Genomic DNA, 13,106 nt, shown 5'->3' on the forward strand with positions numbered 1-13,106 from the left:
ACGTATAAGTACGTGGTATCACGTAACATTCCGCCAGTGAGGACGGTATTTGCTTCGTGATACATTACCCGTGTTAAAATGGACCGTTTACCAATAGCGGAAAAGGTCGATATCGTGTTGATGTATGGCTATTGTGATCAAAATGCCCAACGGACGTGTGCTATGTATGTTGCTCGGTATCCTGGACGACATCATCCAAGTGTCCGGACCGTTCGCCGGATAGTTACGGTATTCAAGGATACAGGAAGAGTTCAGCCACATGTGAAACGTCAACCACGACCTGAAACAAATGATGATGCCCAAGTAGATGTTTTAGCTGCTGTCGCGGCTAATCCGCACATCAGAAGCAGACAAATTGCGCGAGAATCGGGAATCTCAAAAAGGTCGGTGTTGAGAATGCTATATCAACATCGATTGCACCCGTACCATATTTCTATGCACGAGGAATTGCATGGTGACGACTTTGAACGTCGTGTACACTTCTGCCACTGGGCACAAGAGAAATTACAGGACGATGACAGATTTCTTGCACGCGTTCTATTTAGCGACGAAGCGTCATTCACCAACAGCGGTAACGTAAACCGTCATAATATGCACTATTGGGCAACGGAAAATCCATGATGGCTGCGACAAGTGGAACGTCAGCGACTTGGCTGGTTACTGTATGATGCGGCGTTATGGGAAGAAGGATAATTGGCCCCAATTTTATCGATGGCAATCTAAATGGTGCAATGTGTGCTGATTTCCTACGTATTTGTTCTACCGATGTTACTACAAGATGTTTCACTGCACGACAGATTGGCGATGTACTTCCAACATGATGAATGTCCGGCACATAGCTCGCGTGCGGTTGAAGCGGTATTGAACAACATATTTCATGACGGGTGGATTGGTCGTCGAAGTACCATACCATGGCCAGCACGTTCACCGGATCTGACGTCCCCGGATTTCTTTCTGCGCGGAAAGTTGAAGGATATTTGCTATCGTGATCCACCGACAATGCCTGACAACATATGTCAGCGCATTGTCAATGCAAGTGCGACCATTACGGAAGGCGAACTACTCGCTGTTGAGAGGAATGTCGTTACACGTACTGCCAAATGCATTGAGGTTGACAGACATCATTTTGAGCATTTATTGCATTAATATGGTATTTACAGGTAATCACGCTGTAGCAGCATGCGTTCTCAGAAATGATAAGATCACAAAGGTACATGTATCATATTGGAACAACCGAAATAAAATGTTCGAATGTACCTACTTTCTGTATTTTAATTTTAAAAAAACCTACCTGTTAACAACTGTTCGTCTAAAATAGTGAGCCGTATGTTTGTCACTACTACAGCGCCATCTGTCACAAAGCGAAAAAAGTGGTCCAACTTAAAGATTCATATTTCTTTACGTACTACACGAATATGTAATAAAGAGCCGGGGTTCCTACTTTTTTAAAAAAACGCAGTTGATATCCGTTTGACCTATGGCAGCGCCATCTAGCGGGCCAATCATAGCGCCATTTGATTTCCCCCTTCAAGCTAGACAAGTTTCGTTCTTTGTAGTTTTTTCGTTCGACGCTTATTTCGTGAGATATTTGGCCCGGTAACGATCAATGGACCACCCTGTGTAATCGCGAACAGCTGTTCGACATGTTCAGGTGATAGTAGTTGCCGCTACCGGCGCTACCGAACAGCTCTTCCATAAAGCTGCGAGCATTTCTCCTCCCATGCATAATTTCTCTTCATAATCCGAAATATTTTGACGCCGCCACGCGAATATCACCAGTTGTATCTCGCAGTATTGACGACAGCAGCTGCTATCACCTGAAGATGGCGAACAGTTGTATCAATGAAACATTGTAGTCCCGCACAATGTTATCCGGCAGCAAACCCGAGAAATGTGTTTGCAACAGATCTGTAGGGAAAGCGTGAAAGTCATGGTACTAGAGGGAGCAGTAGAGGGATGGTTGGAATACACCCTCTGAGATGAAGAGGTTCGCTGAAGGTGGAGGTTATGGAAAACTGCACTAAACTACTCTGAAGAGTGAGAAAATAAGAAGAAAGTGCCACTAGATCTTCGTGTGCGTATGTGGTTCCACTATTATGGTGCCCAACTCACATTGCACATCTTACTCATGAATATTTTCGTTAGATATTTACTGAAGGGTGGATAGGAAGAGGAGCCCCTCTTTGATGGCCATTTCGTTCACCTGATCTGACATAATTTTCTTCTTGTGTAAAATCTGTAACATACAGCAATAATTCTCACTATCTGTAACACTGCAAAATACTGATGTCGTTTTAAAGAGGGCCAAACGAAAACACCTCTGCTTGAAGTCAAGTTAGCTATTAGGAGCCCGTGAAGTATCTTCGACACTAAGAAAACATTATTAGAGTTTAGTCATTTATTCACAATGTTTACAGGTCATCGTTTTGCTGCACCCAGCCTTGGCTGTTGCTCATCCAGTTGCCGGTTGGATTCCAGATGACGACTGCCGAGTCAGCTCAACATCTACACTCCCAGGAGAAGATTTCAGAGACTCTGGTACTATGGCTGGTAGGCGCAGCTGTTGGTCCATCGTGAATTGATTCTTGCACTGGCTGTTGGGATGTTCTCGTTCCGTCTCCAAATTCTTCAGTGACTCTCAATGGTCCATCTGCGATGTGCGTGGTGTTGGTAGTCGGTTGGTCTCCTTCCTTCCCCTGGTAGTTTTCAACACCTGGAGACACCTTAGTGTTCAACAGGTTCATATGGCTCTGAGCACTATGTGACTTAACATCTGAGGTCATCAGTCCCCTAGAACTTAGAACTAATTAAACCTAACTTAAGGACATCACACACATCGATGCCCGAGGCAGGATTCGAACCTGCGACCGTAGTGGTAGCGCGGTTCCAGTCTGAAGAGCCTAGAACCGCTCGGTAACATCGGCCGGCTTGTTGAACAGGAACATCGATTCCAGGAGGTGCTGTCAGTGACTTCCATGTTGCTGGCGGCAATTTGTGTTGTGGTGTTGTCAGAAGACAGTTTCTCCATCAGTAGATGGCAAGTTGTGAGCAGCATGAAGTTCATCATGCGAATGCCACCATATTGAGTTCCTCTTCGGCTTGTTCATAGACTGTACTGGAGCATATATTACATAGATTCGTTACAGTATCATAATCACAGAATCGAGTACTTCCGCTGTGAATGTGACTGATCTGAATGATCAACTCATGATGAGATATGGAGAGCTGGGGTGTTTAAAGAGAGCTGATGTAAGGCTGTGGTGCAAGGATCAGTTCATAATAACCACGTGTGTGCTCCTTATTCCAGTATATTCACTTATCAGACTGTTAACTGTTCTGTTATCGCTGTGTGCCTTTTAGGAAGACATGGAGGTTCTTACAACTCATGTTATGAGCTGACTTGCAACATATTAGCTCATTTCGTGCTTGTGCCTCTGTCTCTTGCAAAGCTTGAGATTGCCTGTGGCAATGTTAATGAGTTTTATTTTTTCCAATATCTACCCCTTAATATTCTGTGTTTAACAGTTTGATCAGGTGGCACACCACTTTCATGCAGTGATGCTATAATAACAGTTTACATAGCAATCTAATTCACTCCTTGCAGAGTAAGAGCGATAAACTTTCCCAATCAGGAGTATATAAAATTACATGCGGGGATTGTCCAAAATTTTACATCGGGCAAACGGGGCGAGCTCAGGGTCTCACGTATAAAGAGCATATTCCTACTAGAAGCGGTGACGGTACTAAGGGCTCTACTTATGCGGAATACCTTGTGCACACGGCTCATGCGCCGAGCCCTCCGTTAATATCGAATTAGATCATGCCGAGGTTAAGGGCTTAAAACTGGATGTTTTGGAAGAAATGCAGATCTTTAGGCATCTGCAACATGTTAAAGACAATATCCTCAATGACCAACTCCTACTAACAAATAGAATTCTTTTTGAAGGTTTCGTGCCTTTACTTTGTTCTTCATACTTGTAAACCTGATGATCTGGGGATTATCACATGCGCGCTGATTGGCGAGCGCGGTTGGTACAGCTGTTCATCTTCTTTCTTTTTATCCTCATTTTCCTTTTACAAGAAGGTTATTTTAGCCCGTTGAACACCTCACGTTTTATCCCTATATCTTTATTACCACGACGCCTTTAGATTACGTCCCCTCAGCCCCCGCCCCCCCCCCCCCCCCCAGGCTAACTACTGGCTTTAGGTATAGCTTTTAAGAGTTCCTCCTATTGTCATAGGTAGCTTCATATATAAGTTTCTTTAGTAGCATAAGCAACCGTGTGCGGTTATTTTAGGTTTCATCTCCTATTTAGCTCGTCTCTTGTTCTATCCATTTCATTTTTTGATATAAGTTGATCCACGGTTTGGAATATATGGGCTATTTAGCCCCGAACCATGTATAAACTTTCTCGCATTCGTATGCGCATGCGCATTCCAGTAACTTCCCTTGTCTTGCGCATGTACAGTCGTGGACAAAACGAGAGAGGCCCCTCGCCTTCTCGTTATGCTGACCCACACAGCTTTAAAGTCTGCTACACAGCATAACAGGCAAGGCGAAGAAGTGCTACCAACATACTATGCACAGGTGTGAAACTGAAAAACTATCCGAAATTTGTCAGACTGTTTTCAATCATGTGTAAGACTATATTATTGCTGATTACTGTGTTAACCACAACACCTAAGTACAAGATATAAATGAAAGAAGAAACTCTAATTAGTATGAACTGTACTAATAAATATGAATTTTATCTTATAGAGATAACATAACTGTTTTAATAAGACGAAGTACTCCAGATCGTTACGAGTTAGCAAAATATTATGCGCATTCGGCCGCGAAATCGTCTGTGTCAAAGTTCAGACCAGTCAAACTGGATTACCGTTGCTGACCTACCGTGGGAGTGTGCAAATTTAGCAATGCGCGAAGATTCATAACGAAATTCAGATAAAAATCGTTCAGTGCCACACTTCAGTCAATTCAGTTATTGACAGAAGCGGAGAAAGTAGGCAGTAACAAGTAAGAAATTCTACAGGAGTTTCATATCGACATCCAGAGGGCGTCGGTACAGAATAAAGGTAGCAACTGCCTCCATCGAGATTAGAACCGAAAACAAACCAGACCACCCTTGCAGTAGCAAACACCTTTCACTACGCTAGCAGACAACCCAGGCAAACAGCCCTCTATTATTACCCCAGACGTGAATAAGCCGGCGATTTCGCAATGAAAATGGCAAAATGATTTGCAGTTTCTGTTGAATAGGGCTTTCTGGACTCACAAACATGAATTATCTACCTTTATGTCACCGCTTATGTGACAATCATGCGGGATGTTTATCGAAATAATAAAAAACTGTTATTAGCGAGTAAATTTAGTAGGATAATTCTGCACCACCCCAGGAAATAAACGGAGACGTAGCTGCCAAACGTATTCTACAATGTTTCGAATTCTCCATTAGGGGTGCCACAGCCAGAAAACGTTCATTAGCCGAAGTGTTCCTTAAGGTAGCTAGCAATGAGAATGCTCGCTCGCACATCTAAAACGCGGTGGCATTAATAGTGGAGCCGGCCGGAGTGGCTGTGCGGTTCTAGGCGCTACAGTGTGGAACCGCGTGACCGCTACGGTCGCAGTTTCGAATCCTGCCTCGGGCATGGATGTGTGTGAGGTCCTTAGGTTAGTTGGGTTTAAGTAGTTATAAGTTCTAGGGGACTGACGACCACAGCAGTTAAGTCCCATAGTGCTCAGAGCCATTAATAGTGGGATCTAAATTACCACGTGTATAGGCAAATGGATTTTATTTGCATTCCTGTAAACGTGATTTGGATCGGAAGCGTAGCTACGATGAATACGCTCATGTATCGACTGCAACTAGAACATTTCGAATAAAGAGTAGGGGAAATTATTATGCAGCCCTCATCTTCGGTAACTGTGGTAGCTAGTTTTGTTGTTAGGATTTCGTCACGTAAATCGGTACAAATGGAACCCTACTAGTCTCACTTTCTTGACCGTCTATCTGTCTACCCAAACCTTAAAACCCGTTTACCTCGAGTACAGGTGGACATAATAAGTGGAAATGTATCGCACGTCCTGTGGTATACGGTCCCTTGTAACACATTGACTTATACTTGAGGTATTTCGTTTCCCACGAAGTGGTGGCAGACGATGCTGTGGCGTCTTCCAAGCGCGAGTTTCTCCAGTGCCAGCTATCTCAGCACATCAGCTGAGCGAACTCGCATAGTACGTTGGTAGCACTTCGTCGCCCTGCCTATTATAATGTGTAGCAGACTTTAAAGCTGTGCGGATCAGCATAACGAAAAGGCGAGGGGTCTCGCTCGTTTAGTCCACGACTGTACATACACTCCTGGAAATTGAAATAAGAACACCGTGAATTCATTGTCCCAGGAAGGGGAAACTTTATTGACACATTCCTCGGGTCAGATACATCACATGATCACACTGACAGAACCACAGGCACATAGACACAGGCAACAGAGCATGCACAATGTCGGCACTAGTACAGTGTATATCCACCTTTCGCAGCAATGCAGGCTGCAATTCTCCCATGGAGACGATCGTAGAGATGCTGGATGTAGTCCTGTGGAACGGCTTGCCATTCCATTTCCACCTGGCGCCTCAGTTGGACCAGCGTTCGTGCTGGACGTGCAGACCGCGTGAGACGACGCTTCATCCAGTCCCAAACATGCTCAATGGGGGACAGATCCGGAGATCTTGCTGGCCAGGGTAGTTGACTTACACCTTCTAGAGCACGTTGGGTGGCACGGGATACATGCGGACGTGCATTGTCCTGTTGGAACAGCAAATTCCCTTGCCGGTCTAGGAATGGTAGAACGATGGGTTCGATGACGGTTTGGATGTGCCGTGCACTATTCAGTGTCCCCTCGACGATCACCAGTGGTGTACGGCCAGTGTAGGAGATCGCTCCCCACACCATGATGCCGGGTGTTGGCCCTGTGTGCCTCGGTCGTATGCAGTCCTGATTGTGGCGCTCACCTGCACGGCGCCAAACACGCATACGACCATCATTGGCACCAAGGCAGAAGCGACTCTCATCGCTGAAGACGACACGTCTCCATTCGTCCCTCCATTCACGCCTGTCGCGACACCACTGGAGGCGGGCTGCACGATGTTGGGGCGTGAGCGGAAGACGGCCTAACGGTGTGCGGGACCGTAGCCCAGCTTCATGGAGACGGTTGCGAATGGTCCTCGCCGATACCCCAGGAGCAACAGTGTCCCTAATTTGCTGGGAAGTGGCGGTGCGGTCCCCTACGGCACTGCGTAGGATCCTACGGCCTTGGTGTGCATCCGTGCGTCGCTGCGGTCCGGTCCCAGGTCGACGGGCACGTGCACCTTCCGCCGACCACTGGCGACAACATCGATGTACTGTGGAGACCTCACGCCCCACGTGTTGAGCAATTCGGCGGTACGTCCACCCGGCCTCCCGCATGCCCACTATACGCCCTCGCTCAAAGTCCGTCAACTGCACATACGGTTCACGTTCACGCTGTCGCGGCATGCTACCAGTGTTAAAGACTGCGATGGAGCTCCGTATGCCACGGCAAACTGGCTGACACTGACGGCGGCGGTGCACAAATGCTGCGCAGCTAGCGCCATTCGACGGCCAACACTACGGTTACTGGTGTGTCCGCTGTGCCGTGCGTGTGATCATTGCTTGTACAGCCCTCTCGCAGTGTCCGGAGCAAGCATGGTGGGTCTGACACACCGGTGTCAATGTGTTCTTTTTTCCATTTCCAGGAGTGTAGATAGTGGGTCAGGCCTGTAAGTGAGCGACCGTTTGTAGTTGCAGTTTATGGCGGGTCATGGCTCATCGAACATAGGCCGGTGTGAGGTGGAGCGTACACCATTAAGTTAAGTAGTGGTTTAGACTTTGTACATATGTACTGTTTGTGTTTTCTTTTTCTTTTTCGTTTATAGCTATCCTGTTCTTTTAATCATTGACAAAGGTCTTCTTAGGCACTTGTGGGTTTTATTGTTGTTCTGAAGAAGGTGTAGTTGAAACTTCCTGGCAGATTAAAACTGTGTGCCCGACCGAGATTCGAACTCGGGACCTTTGCCTTTCGCGGACAAGTGCTCTACCATCTGACCTACCGAAGAACGACTCACGCCCGGTCTCACAGCTGTAATTCTGCCAGTATCTCGTCTCCTACCTTCCAAACTTTACAGAAGCTCTCCTGCGAACCTTGCAGAACTAGCACTCCTGAAAGAAAGGATACTGCGGAGACATGGCTTAGCCACAGCCTGGGGGATGTTTCCAGAATGAGATTTTCACTCTGCAGCGAAGTGTGCGCTGATATGAAACTTCCTGGCAGATTAAAACTGTGTGCCCGACCGAGACTCGAACTCGGGACCTTTGCCTTTCGCGGGCAAGTGCTCTACCATCTGACCTGCAAGGTTCGCAGGAGAGCTTCTGTAAAGTTTGGAAGGCAGGAGAGGAGATACTGGCAGAAGTAAAGCTGTGAGACCGGGCGTGAGTCGTGCTTCGGTAGCTCAGATGGTATTGCGTGTTCGGTCAGAGGGTCAGCTGCCCTCTGTAATTAAAAAACACTGAGTTAATCGATCAACAACCAACCTAAACGGATGTGTTACGACGTCCGCCCTGATCAGATGCAACGAACAAAAGCGAAATAAACGAGATTTAAAAAAAATGGTAGAGCACCAGCCCTCGAAAGGCAAAGGTCCCGAGTTCGAGTCTCGGTCGGGCACACAGTTTTAATCTGCCAGGAAGTTTCATATCAGTGCAAACTCCGCTGCAGAGTGAAAATCTCATTGTGGAAGATATAGTTATCTACGCCGAAACCTGGGTTAACACTTACCACTATGTGCTTTTATCGCAATCGAGGCGGGTTCTTAGTTTTTAATAGACTTTTTTTGTTTTTTACCAGCCTCTTGAAGCCAACCAGATATGACATCTGGCCATGTCTTCTGGGTGCTTCACTTCTTTTGTCAGGCTGTAAATTTTTGAAGTTGCGGAGTCTGACTCAGGGGCAGACTCGCCGACTGTGTATTCAATAGTCATGGGGAGGCACATCCGTAAGAGTGTTGGTGAGAGCTGGCGGTGCACCCGGTTGCAGATGGGCTGCGGCTGCTGGAGGTCCGCGTGCCGGTGCACGCGGTGCGCGGGCAGACGGCGCGGCTGGAGTGCCGCTTCGACCTGGAGGGCGAGTCGCTGTACTCGGTCAAGTGGTACAAGGACGGCCGCGAGTTCTACCGCTTCGTGCCCAGGGACACGCCGCCCGCACAGCTCTTCCCGCTGCCCGGCGTCGCCGTCGAGGTGAGGTGCCTGGCGCTCCACACACACACCTGTTCCAGGGCTGTACTCTGTGGTGGGAACGCTTACTCTAAGTACCAGTTTCTCTAATAAGTGACACCTGCAGAGACAGGTCGAGGATGTAGAATCAGTGCGTAGTGGGAATGTCCGTGTTACTGATAAGTCGCGTATATGTACAATATTTAATAATCACTTTCTGAATATAGCAGGTGAACTAAATAGAAACCCAGTCCCAACAGGGAATCACATAGCGCTCTTAGAAAAAAAGTGTTCCGAGACTGTTACCTGAAATGCTCCTCCGTGATACTGACAAGAGGGAGATTGAGTTAATAATTAAATCACTAAAGACCAAGAACTCTCACGGATATGACTGGGTATCTAGCAGAATACTGAAGTATTGTTCTATGTATGTTAGCCCAGTACTTAGCCATATCTGTAACTTTTCCTTTGGGAGTGGTCGGTTTCCTGACCGATTAAAGTACTCGGTAGTGAAGCCACTTTATAAAAACGGAGACAGGGATAATGTTGACAATTTCAGACCTATTTATATGCCATCGGTGTTTGCTAAAGTTATCGAGAAGGTTGTATATACAAGGTATCTCGAGCATTTAAATTCACATAATTTGCTGTCAAATGTTCAGTTTGGTTTTAGAAATGGTTTAACAACTGAAAATGCTATATTCTCTTTTCTCTTTGAGGTTTTGGACGGATTAAATAAAAGGTTGCGAACGCTAGGTGTTTTCTTTGATTTAACGAAGGCTTTTAACTGTGTTGACCACAAAATATTACTGCAGAAGTTGGACCATTATGGAGTAAGGGGAGTAGCTTACAATTGGTTCGCCTCTTACTTTAAGAACAGAAAGCAGAAAGTAATTATCCGTAATATTGAGAGTGGTGGTGGTGTTCAGTCCCAATGGGGCATTGTTAAGTGGGGCGTTCCCCAAGGGTCGGTGCTGGGTCCACAGCTGTTTCTTATTTATATAAATGATATGCCTTCTAGTATTACAGGCGATTCAAAAATATTTCTGTTTGCTGATGACACCAGCTTGGTAGTGAAGGATCTTGTGTGTAATATTGAAACAGTATCAAATAATGTAGTTCATGAAATAAGTTCGTGGCTTGCGGAAAATAATTTGATGCTAAATCACAGTAAGACTCAGTTTATACAGTTTCTAACTCACAATTCAACAAGAACCGATATTTTGATCAGACAGAATGGGCATATTATAAGCGAGACGGAACAGTTCAAGTTCCTAGGCGTTCGGATAGATAGTAAGCTGTTGTGGAAAGCCCACGTCCAGTATCTTGTTCAGAAACTAAATGCTGCTTTATTTACCATTAGAACAGTATCTGAAATAAGTGACAGTTCAACACGAAAAGTAGTCTCCTTCGCATTTGTCGTATGGTATTATATTTTGGGGTAATTCTTCTGATTCAAAAAGGGTATTTTTGGCTCAACAACGGGCTGTTCGAGCTATATGTGGTGTAAGTTCGAGAACCTCTTGTCGACACCTATTCAATACTCTGGGAATTCTGACATTGCCCTCACAGTACATATTTTCTTTAATGTCGATTGCTGTTAGCAATATTAGCCTATACCCAAGAGTTAGCAGCTTTCACTCAGTTAATACTAGGCAGAAATCAAATCTGCATGTTGAATGCACTTCCTTGACTCTTGTGCAGAAAGGAGTGCACTATTCTGCTGCATCCATTTTCAATAAGCTACCACAAGAACTCAAAAATCTTAGCAGTAGCCCAAACTCTTTTCAGTCTAAACTGAAGAGTTTCCTCATGGCTCACTCCTATTCTGTCGAGGAGCTCCTGGAAGAGCTATAAATTAAGCGGGTTCCAGTGTTATATTGTTGATTTTCTTTATTTAAACTTAAGACTTATCTCCTGAATATGTTTTCTATATTTCATTTTATCTGTTTCTACTATCGCGTTATAATTCCATGTATTGACTCGTTCCATGACCATGGAGACTTCTCCTTAATTTGGTCCCACGGAACAATAAATAAATAAAAAGTAAATAAATTCGTAAGACATTCAGTTGCCTGTGGCCTTGGAAGCATAATGATTTATCCCAACTACACCTACCTTAAGGGACCAGGCTCAGAGAACTGGTGTGGCTACTAGGAAGGTGTTCGCGGGTAGTACTTTGTTGTGGGAACACTTACTCTAACGACCAGTTTCTGTAACAGGTAACACATTCGTAAGACATTCAGTTACCTGTGGCCTTGGAAGCATAAGATTTATCCCAACTACACCAAAATTTACTTGTACTACCGAGGGCCGGGTGCTGCCTCCGTGCCGGCAGCATTGGAAAGGTAATGAATTCTTTCTCTTTTACATCTCTTTGTTCTTACTAAGAAATTTCATGATGCACATTGTTGATCAAAATGAGCCTCATAGTTCAAACTTTTGTGGAAAAGTGCCACACATTTGAAGTAAGAGAAGTTATGCTAAGTGACCTCAGAATAATTTTTCACTCTGAATTGAGTGTGTACTGAGATGAAGGTTGCTGGCAGATTAGAAGTATTAAAAGTGTGTGATGTACTGGGACTAAAACACAGAAATTTTGCATTTCGTGGACAAAATGAGCTACGGAAGCACAATTCACGAGCTTTCTTCAGTTTTACTTTCTGCCAATACACACAAACAGTCAAAGTGTTAAAATAAAAGTGTCTTTAAAAAGTTTTCCATCTGTTTATGTTCATATTTTATCTATTTATGTGTATCTGTTCCTACGCACAACGTACTTTCCGTACCGAAGGAGGGGAGAAGCCAATAGAATACATAACAAGAATGGCTGCTGTCCGAAAGTACGTCAGTAGCAATACAAAAGAGGAAGTGACCTAGCAAGGTTCACATGCTTTGACTGTAAATACCCTCTTACTTCATTTTAACACTCCTTCAAAATGACTTAGTTCCATATAAGATCCATGGATTCATGATTAATCGTAATGATATGGAGGCAGCGATATCACAGTCACATCTCAGATTAATTTGTAAATTTGGCTACATGCTCAAGAATTATGTTTTTATTTTATTTTTTTTAAATATATGTATGGGAGTTAGTAATTCCTATATACTACCTTTCAAACATTAGAATATTAGAAACTTTTTATAGAATAGAAGCACTTGTCAAGGAGAAACTTGGAATAAAAGGAGAGATCATGGAGAAGCCTTTTCAGTTTGCTTTAAAATTTTACTTTTCTATCACTGGGTATGTGGTCAAAAATTTTGGTTGCAGCATTTTGTGTCATCTTTGTGTTAAAGGCAGTCTTATTGTGGAGTAAAGATTATCATTTTTTATTCTGATATTATAATAAACTGCATTATTGTTCCTTTTGAACTGCAGTGGATTATTGACAGCAAATTTCACAAGGGAATAAATATACTGTGTATTAGTCAAAATGCTCAACTCATTATAATGATGTGTGGAAGATGTTTGTTGGTACTTACTTTAGGGTTTCCAGGCTCATGGCTACTAGGAATCTATTCCACTGAACTGTAACTCCCACATTCGGCCTCCAATTGTTTTTTTTTTTTTAACTTTCAAGTTCCTTGACAGGCTGCGAGATATACTGAAGCGCCAAAGAAACTGGTACAGGCACGCATGTTCAAATACAGAGTATGTAAACAGGCAGAATATGGCGCTGCGGTCGGCAACGCCTGTATCAGACAACAAGTGTATATAAGAGAACAAGGGTGGTGTTATAGTCGGTGCACGAACGATGGAACACAGCATCTCCGAGGTAGCGATGAAGGGGGGATGTTCCCATACGACCACTTCACGAG

The 13,106-nt window shown here is 44.5% G+C and overlaps 1 protein-coding gene across 1 annotated transcript in view; it reads left to right on the forward strand.

Moving 5' to 3' along the window:
- LOC124803224 overlaps nucleotides 1-13,106 on the forward strand; it is a 176,851-nt gene that overhangs the window by 14,352 nt on the left and 149,393 nt on the right. Inside the window, exon 2 of the mRNA XM_047264404.1 lies at nucleotides 9,087-9,308. Within this exon, the coding sequence (XP_047120360.1) occupies nucleotides 9,087-9,308 (222 nt within the window). The remainder of the gene's footprint in view (nucleotides 1-9,086; nucleotides 9,309-13,106) is intronic.

This window comes from Schistocerca piceifrons, chromosome 6 (assembly GCF_021461385.2).
Source record: "Schistocerca piceifrons isolate TAMUIC-IGC-003096 chromosome 6, iqSchPice1.1, whole genome shotgun sequence".
NCBI classification, from domain to species: domain Eukaryota; kingdom Metazoa; phylum Arthropoda; class Insecta; order Orthoptera; family Acrididae; genus Schistocerca; species Schistocerca piceifrons.